Source organism: Empidonax traillii, unplaced genomic scaffold (genome assembly GCF_003031625.1).
Source record: "Empidonax traillii isolate 1590-97213 ecotype Southwest subspecies unplaced genomic scaffold, ASM303162v1 scaffold515:size447783, whole genome shotgun sequence".
In the NCBI taxonomy this organism is placed as follows: Eukaryota; Metazoa; Chordata; class Aves; order Passeriformes; family Tyrannidae; genus Empidonax; species Empidonax traillii.
The window spans coordinates 145,081-165,990 of NW_020955708.1; the positions used below are offsets into that span (position 1 = coordinate 145,081).

Below are 20,910 nucleotides of genomic sequence, written 5' to 3' on the forward strand. Positions count from 1 at the left end.
AGTACATAAAACCGGGGTTTCTGAGAAATGCTTAGAGCTTCTCTAGTTTGTTAGCTAAGACTGCACACATCCAGATTCACTTTTTTTTTTTTTTTTCCACAGCAGCTACTGCAGTTTTTAAATATTATCTACAAAACTTTGCAAATCTGGGAAACGGTAGCAACTGCAAACCAAGGAAACACGCAGAACATGAGCATTGTATCTGGTCTGGCAGAACAGGATTTTCTAAGCAACACATGCAAAGACATTTAATATGTGCATAAAAGTTTGCACCAAGTACAATTATTTTAAAAAATCCTTGTCATTACAAGCTGTCAAGCCAGAAGAACTAGACAGAGAAATAAGAGAAGCATTTGTGGAAACTGTAAGTAAAAGGATAATTGTTATGAAGGTTACTCATTTAGCTTTGAGTGATTGCTTCTGCAGGACTTGGAAGTTAAAATCTCTCCCCAAGCATTACATGACATACTTATATACATTATGATGGATTTCTCTGAAATGTTCAAGAGGAGATACCACCAAAAGAGAGCTGTATTCTGGGACAGCAGTTTCTATTTTATTAAACAATACTTCCAGTCATTTAAGAATTCAATTTGTTTCTTCCTAAACTGTGAATTAAAAATTTGCAGAACATGATAGGAAAACCCATCAACAAGTGTCATAGGGGATAAATAGAAAAGGAAAGACTTTCAGACTTCAAGGAATGCAAGGAACTTTACATAAAACCCAACAACTGAACCATTCTTAGAAAGGCTAAGAGGTGAAGAAGTCAATAATTCAAGCAAGGATCAACAGACTGGCCATCAGAGGAGAAAAAAGAAAAAGACAAAGCAGTTACATAACCATATATCATTTCAGAAGAAAGAAGTAAAAAAAATGTCAGAATGAATTACACAACCGTAACACTAAAAGAAAACAACAGAGAGCAGACTTCTTTTTAAACATTCAGTCTTCAAACATACTTTGCAATGAACAAAAATCAAGGAGCTGCAACTGGTGCATATTTTGCGATGAGAAAGGGACATAGTAGTTGTGGAAAACGTCCACTTTCAGAAACTAAGCAACTATATGGAATTCAAATACCAGCAATAGCACAGACACTGCGGTAAGGCTTAGAGATACCCACCGATTCTTCAGTAGAATGCGCCTGTAGATATCAATTGCCTCTTGGTAGTGGGCCCGCAGGTAGTGGATAGATGCCAAGCTAAGCTGATCTTCTGTAATATCTTGCAGATTCTGGTGAGAGCTCATCAGTTTCTTTTCATCATTGAACTAAAAAGAGTGTGACACATCCTCAGACGAGTTCATAAAGAAAAATATTTTAATTAGCTAGATTAGTTTTCCTGGTAAACAGCAGGTGATTAATATCAAACATGCCAAAAAACTCTGTTACTTTAAAGTTAATTTGACCAGTGGAGAAAGCCAAACATTAAAGAAGGAGATCAGTTCAAACTGGATAAATGTTAGGCTAAAACTAAGCACACATTTTCCTTGAAAGTGTGATTTAAATATAATTAGATGTCACGTGCTTTGATGGATAAGAGGTAAAGAGCTGAATTACTTATTTCACAAACGGAATTTCGCAACACAACATTTGACTGCTATTATTCAAGCCAGCAAAAATTCTGCTGTTTGCATATCCAAATCAAATTTCCACGGATAGCAGAAAAATCGCAAGACTTGCCAACGCATATGCTCTAATTTTCACAAGACTTCTTTACAGCACTAACAAATTCTCTTTCTCTGGCCCCTTAAAATTTCAGTTTAACTAAATGATTTTTTTTTAAAAACATTGCTGAATAGCTCATAACACACACATACAAGATAAAAAACAGGGATTAAACATACACATTATATTTGTATTACAATAGTAAAGTTGTGGCTGTTTACCTAAGCAGTCTATTTGAGTCGCTTATTCCAGTGCTTCCCTTCGCTGGTTTTGCTGTTTCAACAATAATTATGAATTTCTCTTACACACAATTTCTAATCTTATGTATTTGTTTTCGTACCTATCATCTCAGTTTTCTTCAAATTCTTTTCCTCCCTTTTGAGCCAGTCACAAAATGATACTCCAGATAAAAAGCAAGATAAGTTGCTCAACAGAACTAAAGGCGATGGGCTTCATAGTTTGATAAAGCCCTTTATTTCCAATGACTAACTAGATAAGGAGAAGTTAATTCCCAGCTCATCACAGACATCTGTGCCAGTGCCACTATAAAAACAGTTTAGGATTTCTCTCTTAAAATTAAGAGAGATTTAAGTAAAGAGAATCTGACATCAAAGCTAACATTCAGGATTTTTACTTTCTTTCAACTCAGTGTCCTCAGTAGCAAAATACTTGTTAAATATAACACAGGGTGGTACAAAACTTAATTTAAGGGAAGGTAGTTATGTGTGGTGAAATAAGCATTTAATTGTTGTTGAAATTAAAGTAAATTTCATGCTATTAACAGTATGACTTCCTGGATACTGAATTACTTAGGAGGATCAGTAATAGCATACACACCATCTTGGTCAAATTGCCAAGTGTAAGAGAGCTGCAAGTTAGGAAAACTTGGCACGCTTCAAAAAAAAAAAAAAATAGTGGCTTATACATTTCTGATTCTATTAAGGTTCCAGGCTCCTTGTGATCAAAAAATGTCATCAGGTTCCCGTTGTATGAGTTATGTGAAGTGTACTGGTAAGACTTTCCTTAGAAATATGCTGGGGGCATCTATTCTGAGATCATGTTTTCACACTTACTTTCTCCTCCACATTTTAATTCAGGAGGGTGGTTATTGAAAATGTTTGTTCTTCTGCCACAACAGACATTTTAATTATTCTGCCAGGTTGCCAGCATAAATTACACCTTACCAAATTGAAAAGAAAACAAACAAAGCATGAGTGAAGAAAAGACATCATACCTTATGTGCCAAGTGAAAGAGCAGACGGTTCTGGAGACTACTCTTCGGTGCTGAAAGGAAAATTCAGTAAGTATTGCTGTAAAGAACAACTCAGGATATCTATTTTTAACTCTCTTTCTCAACAGACATGAATGCTCCCATATTCTTCATTAAGTAGCCCAAGTACAGTCCTTCAATAAAAGCCTGTGCAGGTCATGCCTCAGGGCAGGTTCTACCAATATTAGAGTGGTTTAAAGGTCTTCCTCCTTCCTATATTCTTTCTCTGACTGTTTCTTTTGAAATCCCTGCTGAAAATAATTTTTCATTGACCTCTGTCTTTCATGAAGCTTAAAACTTTTAGGAATCACACTATCATTTCCATGCAGGGATTTCTGGATAATTCTCTGGGGTTTTTTTTATGACACACAAGTGTAACACCTTTTCAAAATAAAAAGCAGTAAGAGATAAACTCATGATCAAGGCTCCTTCTATGACGTGTCACATTTGAAATAAGTTGTGATTTATAATTCCAGGAATCTTTTCAAATTCCAGTGTACTGAAAAACCCAGTGCTGCTAACACTTTGTTATGTATGCACCTTATATTATACTTTGACACTAAGTTAAATATGAATCAGCAGTGCCCTGGCAGCCAGGAGGGCCAACTGTATCCTGGGGTGCATCAGGCAAACCATCACCAGGCGGTCGAGGGAGGGGTTTGTCCCGCTCTGCTCTGCACGGGGGCAGCCTCACCTTGAATATTGTGTGCAGTTTGGGGTACAATATAAAAAAGATATTAAGCTATTAGAGACTGTCCAAAGGAGGGGAATGAAGATGGTGAAGGGTCTTCAGGGGAAGCCGTACGAGGAGCAGCTGAGGTCACTTGGTCTGTTCAGCCTAGAGGAGACTGAAGGGAGACCTCATTGCAGTTACAACTTCCTCATGAGGGGAAAAGGAAGGGCAGGCACTGATCTCTTCTCTGTGGTGACCGGTGACAGGACCTGAAGGAATGGCCTGAAGTTTTGTCTGAGGAGGTTTAGGTTGGATATTAGAAAGAGTTTCTTCCCCCAGAGGGTGGTTGGGCACTGGAACAGGATCCCCAGGGAAGTGATCACAGCATTAAGAGTGACAGAGTTCAAGAAGTGCTTGGACAATACTCCGGCACATGGTGTGACTCTCGGGGATGGTCCTGTGCAGGGCTAAGGGTTGGACTCAATGATCCTTGTGGATCCCTTCCGACTCAGCATGGTTCCATGATTATGTGATTCTAATATTTCTCCTGTCTTTAGGAAAAAAAGGCACACAAAAGAATCCTACAGTCAAAGCAGATAAGACTCAAACTAAGATAGGGTGAGAGATTTAAGGGAGATACCTCCTTTCTGAAGCCAGTAAAGTTCATGAAATTTCTCACTCCAGCAGGATTAGGAATTCCATTAAACTCACTCCATATGACAAAAATTGTTAACTGACGAGCTTTAAGTCACTAGAGCCTTTTGCTTCACTGAGAGTGACAAATGTCCTCATCCAACAGAGCTATTAATTTCTTTTGCAAGCAATCTCCCAAAAATCCTTCCCTTGTTTCCTGTATTTTTTTTAGCCTACTCAGTTAATGAGCACTCTCATTCCGGCTCAGACCAACCAGCTGGCAACCTATGTTCCACAGAAAGGGTGTACATGGAATCTTTACAAAAAGCAGAATTACTTACTGTGTTCATAAGGCCAGGAAAGTGCACAGTTAGCAAAGCAATAGCCTGTAGCACAAGGCTATAATTCTTCTGACGTCCTAAACCATGAAAGAGGGCTCAAACCACCAAACCCTCTTTCCCTCCCTCTAAGATGGATTTTTTTTTTTTAAGCAATTTAGGGAGAGACTTCTAGACTTCTTACTCTTTCTCCACATAGTAAGTAAACTTTGTAAAACAGCGGACAACGCCAAAACCCAGGCCATTCTAATCAGACTGGCAGCGCAAGGCTGCCCATCTATTTCAACAGGCAAAGCAATTATTTCTCCCCTTTCCTCTTTCCCAAGCTGTGTTATTTAAGCAAAACAGAAAAAAGAGGACAATGAATTGTGTCTTTAAAGAGCTGCTAAAGCAGAAAAGTCCCAAAATACAAAGGCGGTATGAGAGCATTCTCACAAAACCACATCTTGTAAGATACTTCTAACGGACCAAGTTATTAAGAAGCTAAATGGTCTTCAGGCTAGGATATATGTGGGAATTCTCATTAGCCTAATTGTTATAGAACAGAAAGTTTTTATGATCCATAATCAATATTGTATAGGTAGTAGGAGCAGTATAACTGACATGATGGTATTGATATTTCATCCACTGAGTTAGAAAGTGAGAGTACCTTAATTTAAATGCAAATTCTTCACTCCTTATGTGCCCCAGCTTTAACTGATATGTTTTAATATCAAAATTTAGAAGGGTTGCACATGGACTCCACATGTGCTTTTGTGTGAAACTTAAACCACAACCATCCTTTACAATTCAAAACATTTGGTCATCAAAGATTCCAAAAATACAAGCATGACAGATTGTGGGATTTACACTGAAAATAACATATTGTATAATCACAGTACTATGGATAAAGACACCAATGTTCCTCTTTTGAGTAGTTTTTCCTTTTTTTTTTCTTTTGAGTGGGTCGTAGCATTGATTTCACTGTGAAAATGGTCACTTGCAAGCAATACTCCCTCAAGAACCTAAACCAAGGAATTCTTGTTTCACCAGTCAACCAATGACTGCAGGCTGCCTTTGTAAACCTGGTATCTGATCTGACATCAAAATTATTATTTACTTCTTAGCAAAAGCTGGAGGGTTATACCATGTTATTTACACCTAAAAACAGGCAAAAGATGAAATCTGAGTTTTGATGGTGCGCATGGATATACAAAGGGAGGAAAAAATGTCCTGCTTCATAAGATCTGATATGATACTGTCTATCTGATATTCTTTAAAATAAGATGCTTAAAACCCCCCACAAATATAGCCCTGTCAATAGAGTAAGCAGAAATATGGAGACATTAAATATCAGCAGTTACTTTTCTCTCAGCACCAAATGCATTTTCTGAGGAAGACAAGGAAACATACGGACATACAAAAAAGGACAGATTAGTTTCCAGAAGAATGTGGTTATGAATATTGGATAAAGATGTTGTCAGTCACTGAAGCAAGAAGTGATACAACTGCCTCATCAAAGATAATGATTTTTAAGGGACATTAGGCTTGTTCTTTTATTACTCTCTGCTGCTACAGAATTTTATTGTCACTGATCTATTAATGCTACAACGAAGCACAATCTTCTTTTTCTGTTCTACTTTTTCAAGATAATGACTGTATTTTTTTTTTTTTAATCAGTAGTAAGCAATCTAGGGGTCATAACAAACATGATAACAATGCTGCATGGCAACAAACTGGACCCTGCTCCAGGTCTAGTACTGACTTTGTGCTGAAGCACTGAGGTAGCTGAATAGAATATATCTCTTTCCATCTATGAAACACATCGATACTCCCATACTAGAATTTTTGTCACGATCAGTGCTGTTTCAACAGGTGCTAAAGTCATAGCTATTAAGGGTCTTAAAGATGTTCTGTATATTTTTATGTACTGATACTGACCAGCACCTAGTGAAATATTTGTTAAAATATAATAAACAGCTACAATAAGAATGAAGACAATTATCTTCAAAAATTATTAAACATTAAGTTAAACTCACTGGAAATGGCAGCTCAGACTCTTGGTGGGTTCCATATTGCTGCCTCAGGCAGTAAAAATATGATGAAATAGTCATGGACAGTGTGGCATTGGTGCCCTCTCATGAGAGTGCAAGGCAACGCTGGTCATGCATCCAGCATTAAAAAATCCCATCTAACAGACATAATGCATATGCTATAGCAGGACTTCACACATCAACAGGCATAGAATACACCTTAAACACAGAGCAGGAACTGGCAGGAATGGAGCAGGGCTGAGAAGGCTCCATCCTGACAGTACAAAATATTACCAGAGTAAGCCTTATTCTCCTGTCCCTGAAAAACAATGCCCTGCTCACCTGAAGACTGTAGCTCAGGATATGAAGCCCTCTGTGGCTCAAAACCACAGTTTCACCAGTGAAGAGAAAATGCAAGGGTGTGGGAAAAATGTTCAAAAAAACCCGTGGTCCACAGTGAGGTTCACACTTACACACACTTGAATTGCTCAACTGTTCAGAATTTTCTTGAATGAAATTTACAGAGGGCATTCATTAAAATTTTCCCATTCCCACAATACTTAAAAAGTGTTCAGCTGTGTTCAGTTACTTACAATATATACACATTTCACAGCAGTCATGCCTAAGCACAGTAAGTTAAAGATCAACAACGTAATTATTTCTGGTCTCTAGCTTTCACTATATTTTAAAAAACAAAACAAGGAAACAAGGTTAGTAGCTTTTAAAGTTTAAATATGTGATATTTTCACTTGTGCGCTTTGGAAGTTCCATATATGAAACTTCTGGTTCGAAACCACAGCTAAATGCACTGAAAATTACTACTCTTCTCAAGAAATACAGCACAAGCAGCAAGGAGATAATTTTGCATGTAGCTGAACACGCAATCCTAAGTAATAGAAAACTCAGTAACTTTTCCATGCCCACTTGTATCTGCATATTTTCACTGGTGACAACTATCTGACACCTGGTAAACATTACTACATGCATAAGCAAAACCGGTTTGGAAAATGTCATTGTTCTTGCTAACCCATCTCTGTTATGCTTTTGTACAGTATTGGTCCTTCCAGTATAGGCTGTAAAACTAGAAGTTCTCTTGTTCAGTTAAATCACATTCAGATCTGACACATGCAGAGTTGTGAAGAAGCAAAGCAATTACAAAGCTTTTCCCATCAAAAATCAGAAGGGGTTAAAAAAAAACCCCAACTTTAAAGACTGCTTCAACAATACAACCCTGTCTGTGCATGAATCTTAAATTTAATTGTACAATTCCATTTATCCTAAAAAGACTGCTTTTCATAACAGACTTAACTGCAGCCCCACTTATGTGCACATTTTGTGGTTTAAAAGAACACTTTTAGTTCTTATGTCTTTCTCAGTGCAGTGCAAGCCAACAGCTTCTGAGAGCACTATGCAGACTTCTAAACACTTGGATCAGTTGCCAGGATCATGGTCCCAGTGTGTAAGGCTGAGTTTCTGTTCTTTGGCCTTTGCAAGGCACAGGAACCGTGAGTGCAACAGAGGAGTATCAGCTTCTGTAATTAAAAAAATAATGACTTGTTATAATTATTATTAATTATTAAGCCAAGATGAATGCTTTCAGCCTCATTCTCTCACGACTAGATCGGCTACCACACAGCATGGAAAACATAAGTGCAGCCAACGTATGAGAGCACAGATGCAAAAGGAGAAAACAAAGCATCACTTGGTAGCTTTACTATGGGATGACTATAAAACAACAGTAGCTGACTTGGAAGTAACTCTGCCTTCACCTCAGATGCAGGAACATTAGTAACTGTAATGTAAGCAGACAGCAGGGAAAAAGGAGAAGCCAGAAATATCTGACAGGAATTTGGAAGAAAGCCTAGAAGAGGTAAAATACAACAGTAGTGAAAAACCTCCAAGGAGGAATTTTTCTTTATTGCCTTTTTGCTTTACTTCTTAGGTTATATTTGCAGTAATTCTTTTTTATATATATATTCTTTTGATATACAGATTTATTCTTTCTTAAGACAATCATAGGATCACAAAATGGCTTGGGTTGGTAGGGACCTTGAAGATCACCTGGTTCCAACTCCCCTGCTGTGGGCAGGGACACCTTCCACTAACCAGGTTGCTCAAGGTCCCGTTCAACCTGGCCTTAAACACTTCTAGGAATGGGACATCCACAGCTTTTCTGGGCAACCTGTTCCAGTGCCTCACCACCCTCACAGTAAAGAATTTCTTCCTAATATCTAATCTAAACCTATCATCTTTCAGTTAAAAGCCATTCCTCCTTGTCTTGTCACTACATGCTTTTGTTAACAGTCTCTCCAGCTCTCTTGTAAACCCCCTCTAGGTACTAGAAGGCTGCTATAAGGTCTCTCTGAAGCCTTCTGTTCTCCAGGCTGAACAAATCCCTATTCTTTCAGCCTTTTTTCCTTGCAGGAGAGATGCTCCATCCCTCTGATCAACTTGGTGGCCCTCCTCTGCACCTGCTCCAGCAGCTCCATGTGCTTCCTGTGCTGGGCACCCCAGAGCTGGATGCAGCACTGCAGGTGGGGTCTCACCAGGGCAGAGTAGGGGGGCAGAACCCCCTCCCTCGATCTGCAGCCCAGGCTGCTTCTGATGCAGCCCAGGATCCACTTGGCTTTCTGGGCTGTGAGTGCACATTGCTGGGTCATGTCCAGCCTCTCATCCACCAGCACCCCCAAGTCCTTGGGGTGCTCTCGATCTGTTCATCCCAGAGTCTGGACTGATACCGGGGGTTTCCCCCACCCAGGTGGGCCTACTTTCTGAGCTTGTCCAGATCCCTTTGGATAGCATCCAGTCCTTCAGGTGTGTCACTGCACTGCTCAGCTTGGTGTCATCTGCAAACCTGCTGAGGGTGCACTCGATTCCTCTGTCACTAATGAAGATATTAAATAACTCTGGTCCCAATATGGGCCCCTGAGCGACACCACTGGTCAGTGATGCCCACTGGGACTCTGAGCCATTGACCATTATCCTTTGGATGTGACCATCCAACCAATTCCTAATCCACCGATCAAATCCACCCCTCTCCAATTTAGAGGGAAGGATGTTGTGTGGAACCATTTCAAAAGCTTTGCAAAAGTCCAGAGGGGTGACACCCATAGCCCTTTCCTTACCCACTGATGTGGTCACTCCATCATCGAAAGTCAGGCAAGGCAGGTGAAGCCCTGCTGTCTATCCCAAATCACCATGAACTTTTAATTAAGTAATGACAAGCTAAGAGAACAGTTCACATCTGTTATAAAATAAACACAAAACTTTGATCCACAAGAGATTGTGGACTATAAAGGCAATAACTACCTCATGGCTTTTAACAATAATTTCCTAATTTTTAAGTGTCCTACATCTTTTTCCTCAGATGGTTAATAATAATTTTCTTAAGTAACAGCAACACTACATGGCAAGAAGGAATTTGATTTGATTTCTAGATATTTACATGTCTGTGTGGAAAATCTATTCCAGAAAGCTAGCTGACATTAATGTTCCCTTTCACACAGAGATTCTATTACTGCAGAAATTTAGAATTATAGCTGAAACTAAATTAGTTCTCCTTAATTTGTTTTAGCACTATGCTACTTTCAGGGGCTTAGCATAACTGCAGCAATAAACAGCACACAGTATGCAAGAATTCAGACAAAATAATCCCAAAATACCAATGGTAAGCACCCCAACATTAACACCACCTATGATTTTTCAGCAGTGTTCAAGGCAGCATTGGATAAATGGTGTTCTTTTAAAGACTTCACCTGTTGTGTTAATACTGAAGGAAATATTTTGCTTCTTTGAGATCTTTGCAAAACCATAGAAGAGACCACAAGATGATATGGCCTCAGTTGTCAATAATGTATTACGAACAGCCATCATTGATGCAATCCTAAGATGTTAAAAAAACCCCTAAAACAGGATCCAACTTCAACAAAAATAAAATGGTTCAAACTCAGTATAGGAAAGACTGAAGCGACGGGAGTGGAAAGGGGAATATACCACGCTTGGAAGCTTTCAGTGGAAAAAGGACAAGTATTACAAATCTTCAGCTATGACTCCTGACCACCAAGCTTAAGTAGTCAGAAATCATCAGTATTACAGTACTCATAGGAAAGGTTTAGCACCTCATTATAAAAACTGGGATGCTGTTCCTTCTTAAACAATTAAATAAAATCAGGAGCTGAGAGAACTAATGTGAGCACTCAGTTATTTTCTGTTCCCTCTCTCAGCAACACTCCCTATGTCTTGCACTCCTTTCTTAATGTTCCTGCCCTCGCCTCCAGCACCCAAGTACCACTAACTGTACCCCCTACCCTGCCACTCACCAGGCTACCATTAACTAATCTGAAGGGGTATGAAAAAATTAACCTTCCCTATCTCACAGCTCACAGTTAATCAAGCTGCACACCCAGCTGTGTATATGCCATCTCTAGTATGGACTATTGTAATTCACATGACGTGAAGCTGATGACAATGACTCCAGCTGGTACAGGATGCAGCTGCTTGCTTCCTCCATGGTTTAGGTCACAGTGACACGTCGAGCTCTACTGCCCATTGATTTTTACATTTCACTTCAAGTCCTAGATTGCAATCTCCAAAGCTCAAATTTTTGGTACATTAAAGATTAAATTATTTGTGAATGCTAGAAATTTGCACACCTCTTGAACAATACAAATCACAAAGCTCTGCATGAGATTTTTTTACAGTTGGAAACAAAACATTTCCAGTTGTGTGATCTGAGCTCAGCATGAGCTCAGTCCTCTTTCTGATGATTTTAAAGAGATATGAGAATCTAATTATTTTTAAAAAATACTACAAAGTTGTCCTTTTGCATAGTCCTCCTTCACAGCAGAAGAAAGTAGATATTATTCCCTCTCTATTTTCAGCCCAAGACAAGACGACTAATGAAAGAAAGAAAAAAACCCATAGTTCAATAAGAGTTTTATCCTAAAAAGGCAAGAGTGAGAAGTTGACTGAGATATCACTCCTATTAACTCTAGTTAGAAAGCACTGAGATACCATGGTTATGGGAAACAACATAAATCACAAAGACACATAAAAGTGATGGGCAACAAAATTAAACTACAGAAACATTTTGAGGCAGTAAAAATTGCCTTGGAATCTAAATTCCATTCCTTTAAATGATCCCATGCAAGTTCAGATAAAGTAGAATCGTAATAATGTGACTGCAGTGAACTCCATGCCTTGAAGAATCAGATACCTGGTATCTGACTTATAAGGCAAAAAGACCACCCACTAAGTCACTTGAACTATATAAACAGAGTTCTTGTCCACATCATGGAGAGCGCCGTATACCCTCAGACGCTTATTTTTTGATAATTTCACTAGCCTAATTTGCTTCATCTGCACTGGATCAGAGACACAGAATCAGTCAAAAGAAAAGTAACTTTTGTTGCTAGTTGGTGTGTGCTGGGGTTTGTATTTAGAAATTAGTAAGAGGAATGATTTTCCAGATGCTTCTTTCAGTTCCAGCTGCTCCACATGCCCAAGGTATTTTTAGGAAGCAAACTACATCACAACTGTCCTGGTAAAAGAAAGTTAGAAAACCAAGTCCCCAACAAAAACCCAAACCCAAAAAACTTTGGTTGCACGGATCCTTTATTTCTATGAAAGTAAGGCATTGCATACTTTTTCTGGAAATCACTTTCAGTTTGAGACAATAAGCAGTCCTTTCCAACAGAGACAGACATCTCACCTTTCAAAGCTGCTTGTTCTGCTTGCGTGTACATCCCCAGAAAGAAGTACGTACAGGCAAGGTTCACCCAAACATCTGGATTGCAATTTGGTTGTTTGGTTAAGGCCTCATATTCCTGTAACAGAAGAGAGAATTGATCTTCAAAAAATGTGTAATAGCACATGTTTTTATTGAATATCATTCTTTCTTTCACCATTTTACAATGTATCATTAAATTACTGAGATCAAACAACTTATTCAGAAGTTCATTGAAGTTCTTACAGCAAAATTATTACATCTTAAATCTAAGATATGTCCTTAACTCTTTTTTGTTTACAGCAATATAATGGACAACAGAGACAAGCAGTGCTATAAACCTCCATTGTGTGAACATGATTCCTGTCAATACTGAAGTTATAGAGATATAAAAAATATTGTAAATATATTGCTTACATTTATAAAACCCAATATACATATAAGTTATAAAGACATCAATATAACCAACTTTTCTTCAGTCACTTCTAATGCTTTCCAAAGTTCTCCTCCAGTCAAAGCCTGGGAGTCATAAACACCAGGGAAATCTCTTTGTGAATATGTACTGGAGTAAGTGTTAAACAGGTTTTTGTAAAACCTATAGGTAGTGTCTTATTGTATATTTAACCTGTGGACTCCAACGTGTGTACTAAATCTGAGGTTGTGCAATATAATACCTCAATTGCAGGAAGAAAATCTGTTTTGGTATTATTAACAACTAAAATAAATATTTTTAAATAGTTTTTATTTAATCTTTATCTCCTCTTTTTTTACTTTCTATTTTTTGTATGTTTTATAGTTACATATTAGTACAATAGTTCACATATATAATTTATAAACGTATAGATGTTTGGGGGTATATAGATCGGGGGGGTGTGCTCAAAAATTTTTTATTGATAGGGATGCATGAACAGAATTGTTTGGAGACCACTGCATTAAACCACAAGCCTATAAGTTGGTACAGGGCAAATTCAAGATTTCCTTATAAAGATTAGTAAATGATAGTAAATATTACTAAATTGTGCCTAACTTTACCATTTCCCACTTTAAGATTTACAGCCAACAGCTACAGAAAGCCACTAGATACCATATTCTGATATTTCTTGCGCATCCACATTCATTCCAGACATTCCACAGAATATTCTGAGTTGGAAGACACCAGCAAGGATAAAGTCCAACTTTTAAAGGAATAGCCTGTACAGGGATCGAACACACGACCTTGCTGTTATTAGCACCGTGCTCTGACCGACTGAGCTAATCTCAGGTACATATCCTTTAATACTGCCACATAAACTGCTTAGTTTCTTGTTATTTGTGAAACAGCAAAAATTTAACAGATTAATCTTTCAATCTATTTTTTTAAACAAAAAAAATTTTGCAGCTACTAAACAATGACATTCCTGAAGATAAACATCTTTGCTCAGTGTAACAACAGGTACTAAAAACAGAGGCGGGGAGATCTCTCAATGCCATTTTTTTCCCTCTGTCACTTTTTGATAAATTATTAGGAAGAACCTAAAGTGAAAGTGAAAGTGCCTGATGCTGGTGCTCCTGCTCTCCATCCATCCACATCCAACAGGCAACATAAGGCAAAGCAGGCAGAGTCACACAATGTTCTCAGAAGACCTGCTGAAACAGTGTCATCCACATACTCCCAATTACCATCAGCCTCTCATCTCTCCCAGCAACACAACCCTTTGCTGAGTCTGTACTTGTCCTCCAAACATATGAATTGGAATTTCCCTCGACCTAGAGAGAGTTTAGCAGACTGAGCCACTGGTAGTGAGAGACTTCTTACCTCTATGCACATAGCACTAGATAAAATAAGCCATGCCCAAAGGACAGTGAATCCCAAGTACAGAAATATGCTGACAACAATAAAGTTTATAGTTTGCAAGGAAAAAGAATTTTTTTTCTGTTGCTAAGTGAAAGTAAACTGTAATCCCAAACAGAGAAGGTACAGGCAAGGAATGCCCTTAAAAGCCAGCTCAGTCTTGCTGGTACTTCAGGGACTAGCTATCCAACTATATTTCAAATGGATAAATAAATTTTAAAAAACAGTTATAATAATAGAAAACTTTTACATAGAGGCCAACCTTTCCTACTGAGGCCAGTTTAATCTTGACAGAGATCTGTCATGGAGCTCTGAGAGACAGGCCACTGCTGTTTATTGGGACCATCTGGAATCTTTCAAAATCCATTCAGATTAAACGCACCCAAAGGTCTCTTTCAGCTAGGGCTTCAGGCAGATTAATTAGAAAAGACAAAGTGCATAAACACAAATCAAGTTCTGGCTTGGCCATTCAAAGCAAGCAGTAACTAAAGAGTGCTTGAGCTGTACCAACATGGATCTATAGAAACACAGGAAATAAAAATTAGGACCATTAGTGCTCCTTATCCTGTAGTTCTGAGCCTTGTGTCCAGACTCTCTGCTCTTGTCCCTTTCCTCACTGAAATGCATTCAACATCAGTGGTTCAAAGACTACTTCACAAGGGCTTTTCCCGCTCCTCTCCAAATTAACCAACAAAACCAAACAAACTAAATACTCTGAAACCCTTCCTAACAGTCAGCCTTGTGGCATCCTTTTGCCATCCAGGAGTACAACTTCTTGCTATTCACCCTGCTCCACCTCATCCCCCTATCATGAACACATGCGGTTTTCCTCAAAAGCAGCCTGCCAGGATGATTGCCTACAACTACAGACACAATGCTGAGGCCATCTCAGTGCCCTCATCACTTGTCTGGATTCTCCAACTCTATAAACACAGATCCCGAAAAGCCAATAAACAGGCCAGCTATACAGCTGCCCCACAAGTGCTCAAAGGAGGTGTGGAGATACCCATCATAACCTGGCTAGAGTAATAACAGAGAAGCCTAGAAAACTCCCACAGCTAAAAATCCATCTTCTAATTTGAGCTTCAGCTGTCAGTAACTTGAACGTACCTGTATTATAACACTTCCCACAGAACTACTCAAGCAAGACCAGATACTACTCATGGATAAATCATTACCCTAGTACTGTCCTAGTCCTTCCATGAGTTACTATCTAAAATTATCGTTAGCAAAGTCAGGGTGGCAATAGGTCTTGTACATTGAAAAGGTGGAATGGTTCCTCTCCTAGAAGGGAGATGGCAGACTGGAGAGTCTGTCTGCATGTAGTTTGTGAGATTTTGACAGAAACAATGCATTAAAGGCTCTGGCCCAGGGATCATGCTTTGCTCTCATGTGTGCAGCTGAGGGGCCAAAATGGCATTACCATGTCTAACAGCTGTACCATGATAGAATCCTGTGTGCTTAAAGCCCAGTCAGAGGGTGCAGACTGCAAATGTGAAATTTGTTCTTGAATCCAACCAAGCAGTGCACCTGCCCATCCCAATTCCTCTCCTAAATTTTAAATACCTCAAATATATGTATAATATTATATAGATATAATAATACCCTCCCTTTCCTCAGCCCCAGCTGCTTCAATTTACCAGATCAGGCAGCTTAGAAACAGAATCATTGGACTGATGTTCTGATTCTGGTCCTTGGGTGACAGGGAGAAATTTTTCAGGAAAGGTTTAAGATTAGAGCTATGAACAAGTCAAGGCAGAAAGACAGGTGAGTTTTTCTCCATTAGGGACAATAGATGTGGAAGACTCCAGAAAACTAGGGAAGCTCTGGTTGCCATATGATGCCAGGAAGACACAAGCCACTTAGTGTTAGTAAAAATAAGTTTGTCAGAGAAGAAAGTGAGTCAGTCCCCAGAGAAGGGCTGCACTGTGACTGCTGGAAGAGTCGAGCCCAGCGCAATACCATTTGTAAACTGGTGTACGGCGGTAGGAATGATCCTATCAGACCAGTGTCAGTGGCATAATCTTTCAGAAAGGCATCTACTACTAAGGAGGGGAAAGCATGACCCTCATGAAGCTGAGGTTAGTGCTCTACTTAGAGCATCCTTGACTGTTTTTTGTGTGCCTGTGGTAAGAGAATGTGAATTCTCTCACACGAATGTGACAGAGATTTTGCTGTCACACTTTCTGGAAATATTCTTGGAACTGAAGGTCTGTGTGTTTTTCACTTTTTCCCCATTTCTCCCAGTGATGGATGATGGTCACCTCACCCCAATTCCCAAGCTTGTCCAAAAGTTGCTGTGCAACCAACACTGCGAAAGTATCATTATAAATGAAAGGATCGAACAGCATAATTTCTGAAGACCCTCATAGGTACCCCATAGATATATGGACTACAAACCATGAACTGTGAATGTAGTGACACAGACTATGTGTTGTCACCAGAAGGCACACATAGGCGAGTGAATCATTTAGATTGTGTGCAATGTCATTCTGGAGAATTCTGCAGAATCTTCGACCCACAGTATTTTATTTACAGTGCTCTTGGCACTCCCTAAAGAACGCTCCAAGATCTCAAGTGTTAAGATAATCAAGGAATTTGCCCTTGAGAATACAGCAACAGTGCCTTTGTAAGGCAGCAGAGGAGATGCAGCATTATACTTCAACCGTGAAGCTGATAAGTGAAAGGCAGTTCTGTCTGCACAGTCAGTGGAGTGATTCCCTCAGGCTTAGGAATTACAACTACAGTGTTCAGTCTCCAAAGAAACTAGGCTGAGATGCACCGGCTCATTTCCCACACGTGACCACAAAAATAAGAGACCTATCAGGACTCGTCACTGTGCCAAAAATCAATCTTAAATCTGAAAAGATAGGCCCTGTGATTTCTCGCTTAAAACACCCATATCCACAAACTTAAAACAATCCACAAACCATTGAGACAAACCTTTTATTGTCCCTACTTGGGCAGAGGAACGGGAAAAATGGGAAAAAGACGACAACTTTGCAGTTTTTAAAAGCCTGAATCAACAGCATCACCTAGTGGTCAATCAATCACCACATGCAAAAACCAACTAAAAATAATTTTAAAAAAAGCTGTTGCTTTCTCATTGAAGGAAACATATAAAATCTACTCTGGCTCTAAAAGCATCTAAAACGCATTTCAAAGAGCAGAATTTATTTCAAAATTTATTTTCATTTTATTTCTAAGAAATTGCAAGCTATTTTTCTTTGTATACAAATATTTTTCTTGTTTAAAAAACTTTCACTCCCTATTAACACCTAGTGCCTAAATATAAATTAACTACACCAACTGATTGTTACATTCACAATCTTTAAATTCCACAAATTTAAACATGAATATTAATTTACCATTAGGTCCTGTACTTCTATTCTACATTCTATACTGTCAATTTAATTCACTGAGCATCTCTAACATCTTGAATGGATGTTTCCTCTTCAGTTTTTAAAGGGCAGAGTGCCTTGTGAACTTACTCGGAAGCTTTAGAGTTTTCACCTCATGTATGCATCTTGTGCACATGACCACATATTACTATAGTTACACACTTCATTTTATCTAAGAGTAAATATCATCATTGTTCTATAATCTATTTATTTTCTTTTATTTTCCTTTTTTAATACTCTAAATTATCATCTGTTTTTCCTATTTTTTCAGGGTGAAGCAAATTAAAAGTCTGCAGAACCAGTTATTCTTCACTTATACTTCAGTGACTTGTGATGGAGACATCCCCCAGCTGACCCTGACAGAAACCAATAAGCCCCTAAACAGTGCAATACAGCATTGTATGGACCCAAAAATTCACACCTCTAGCAACAGCGCAACAGAGACAAACAATACTCAGGCAGACTGAGTTGTTTTCAAATCTTCACTAGTTATATGCAGCTTTGTGGATATCACCACACCACTCTCTGTTTTGGTGTGCACACCAATCCCAGCCCTCAGAGGTACAGAGCAAGGCAGACAACAAAAATTCATTAATATTTCTACAGAGAAATTTGCTGGGACTGCTAAGAAGATAAAGGGATCCCAGGGACACTGGAAACAAACTAACTGGCAACGGATTGAGTTTCATGGGAGACATAAAAGGAAGAAGAGAAAGAAAGAACTGCTTACGGACTCATACACTGAAAGAGACATGGCAGAATTGTATTACGCAAATATTAAAATGCACGCATATTTGAACAGTCAACATGTATTTTAGTGACATAGCTTTTGGAGAATAAGAACATCTCATTTACTTCTCTAATGCAAGAAAACATAAAGCAGAGCAATAAAGTACATTATAGAATCACAGAATCAAATAGGTTGGAAGGGACCTCTGAGATCATCGAGTCCAACCTACGACCAAACACCACCATGTCAACTAGACCATGGCACTCAGTGCCACATTCAATCTTTTCTTAAACACCTCCAGGGACCGTGACTCCACCACATCCCTGGGCAGCTCATTCCAATGCTCAGTCACTCTTTCTGAGAAGAAATTCTTCCTGAAGTCCAACCTAAACCTCCCCTGGTGCAGCTAAAGACCGTATCCTCTTGTCTTACTGCTCGTTGCCTGGGAGAAGAGAATGACCCCCATCTGGCTACAATCTCCTTTCAGGTAGTTGAAGAGAGTGATGAGGTCTTCCCTGAGCCTCCTCTTCTCCAGACTAAACAACCCCAGCTCCCTCAGCCTCTCCTCATAGAACATGTGCTCCAGACCCTTTACTAGCCTTGATGCCCTTCTTTGGACTCACTCCAGCATCTCAGTGTCCTTCCTGAACTGAGGGGCCCAGAACTGGACACAGTACTCAAAGTGTGGCCTCTCCAGTGCTGAGCACAGGGGAAGAATCACTTCCCTGGTCCTGCTGGCCACACTGTTCCTGATGCAGGCCAGGATGTCATTGGCCTTCTTGGCCACCTGGGCACACTGCTGGCTCATGTTCAGCTTCCTGTCAATCCAAACTCCCTTTCTGCCTGGCTGCTCTCCAGCCACTCTCTGCCCAGCCTGCAGCGCTGCATGGGGATGCTGTGGCCAAAGTGCAGGACTCGGCACTTGGCCTTGTTGAACCTCACACCATTTAACGGCCAGGGGCATCAACCTCTCAAGAAAGAATTTTATCACACGTTACACAAATAAGCTTCACAATGAAGACAAAATCATAAGTAAATGTAAAAAAAAAAAAAATAAAAAACTGAGGAAATCTAGCTGCAAAAGAGATGGAAGAATGCAAGACTTAGGACATGAACTACGACATACAGAAGGGCAAACTAGGCTACTGAGCCTAGTATTAAATCACATAGTACATACCTTTAAAAAAGTTCTATTTTCATAGTTAAATATATATTTTTCTCAATCCAAACTGCTTTTCACAGCATCTGCATCATTACTGTACATTTGTACCTTAACTGGCTGGCAGAGCTGTTCCCTATTACAGACCATCTTCCTCCTGTTGTCATCGCTTTATCACTACATTCCAATTTCCAACCTTGGTGAGCAGGACTTCCCCACTTACCTCCAGAGCTCTCTTGTAGTCACCCAAATGAAATGCACAGTATCCAATCCAAAGGCTGGCATCCTCCTCCTGCTCACCCACTTGCTGTTTAAACTTTGTAGAGAATAAAGAATGTAAGAATTTTGTCAGCTGCCACACAGTTTCTACAGCCCCACAGACAACCAAAGCAATAGCAGGCTATCATATATCGCGGGTGGTTTGAGAGCTGTGGATGCTACTTGGGTGCAGCTGCTTTCACATTTCTGAAGGCAGCAGCAGGTAGCCCTCTCAGGCCAAACCTGGCTCTGCGAAGCGAGGGGCCACAGCTGCCGCGGTAGGGCCCGAAGGGTGCGGGAGGAGGCGAGGGGGACGCGAGGCAGGGGAAGGGCTCCCCTCGCCCCGCAGCCCTGCAAGCATCGGCCTCGCAACGACGGTACCGCTCGGAGACCGTCACCTCCAGCAAGGCGATCGCGCCGGTAAAGTCCCTCTGGGCCAAGAGTTCTTCCAGCTGCGGCACCTCCTTCCCTTTCTTCCTCCGTCTGTCTCCCGGCGGCGGGGTACCCCCCACGGCCGGCTTGGCCCGGGAGAGCATCTGGGCAAAGAGCAGAGCGGAGCCGGGTCAGAGCGGGCCCTCGCTCGGCGGCGCTCCTCGCTCCCCGCCCCTCGCCGCCCCCCTCTGCCTCCCGCCCCGCACCCTCCCGCCGCCCCTCACCATCTTGCGGCCGGGCCCGCACTCCGCGCTCCCACGGCGGCGGCGTCGCCGGGGTAACGGCGGGGCGGCGGAAGGCGGCGGCGAACAGGCGCCGGCTGCCCACCGGGTCCGCCCCCAGGGTTCCGCCTCTGCTGCGGCGGGTGGGCGGCCGTCCGGCAGCGCCCGTGGCACTGAGGGGCGGCCCCGCGGTCAGAATCGCGCTGGTTCCTCCCCAGGACTCCTAGGCTCTTCCTCTCCCTTCCTTTGGTCCTTCTCTTGAACATCCGGGTCTCGCATTTGTGCTACAAGAGAGCAATGCAACGCTACGGGCTTGGGGCAGAGCGGCTGGAAAGCCACTGGAGGTTTAGATCGGTTATTAGGAAAAAATTCTTCACTGGAAGGGTTGGTCAGACATTGGAATAGGTTCTCCAGGGGAGTGGTGGAATCACCATTCCTGGAGTGTTCTAAAGACATGTAGATGTGGCACTTAGGGACATGGGTAACTGAGGGACCTGGCAGTGTTAGGTTTATGGTTGGACTCGATGACCTTAGAGGTCTTTTCCAACCTTAATGATT

At 40.6% G+C, this 20,910-nt stretch overlaps 1 protein-coding gene across 4 annotated transcripts in view; it reads right to left on the reverse strand.

The window, feature by feature from the left end:
• TTC26 (tetratricopeptide repeat domain 26) overlaps window positions 1–20,419 on the reverse strand; it is a 53,775-nt gene extending 33,356 nt beyond the window's left edge. For all 4 annotated transcript variants that reach the window (XM_027896749.1, XM_027896748.1, XM_027896747.1 and 1 more), the window contains exons 1-6: window positions 20,356–20,419; window positions 20,098–20,235; window positions 19,665–19,757; window positions 12,306–12,420; window positions 2,904–2,953; window positions 1,127–1,272 (exon numbers count right to left, since the gene is read on the reverse strand). In XM_027896749.1, coding sequence (XP_027752550.1) covers window positions 1,127–1,272; window positions 2,904–2,953; window positions 12,306–12,420; window positions 19,665–19,757; window positions 20,098–20,235; window positions 20,356–20,358 — 545 coding nt within the window. In that variant the 5' untranslated portion in view covers window positions 20,359–20,419. The remainder of the gene's footprint in view (window positions 1–1,126; window positions 1,273–2,903; window positions 2,954–12,305; window positions 12,421–19,664; window positions 19,758–20,097; window positions 20,236–20,355) is intronic.
• Between the last annotated feature and the right edge of the window lie 491 nt (window positions 20,420–20,910).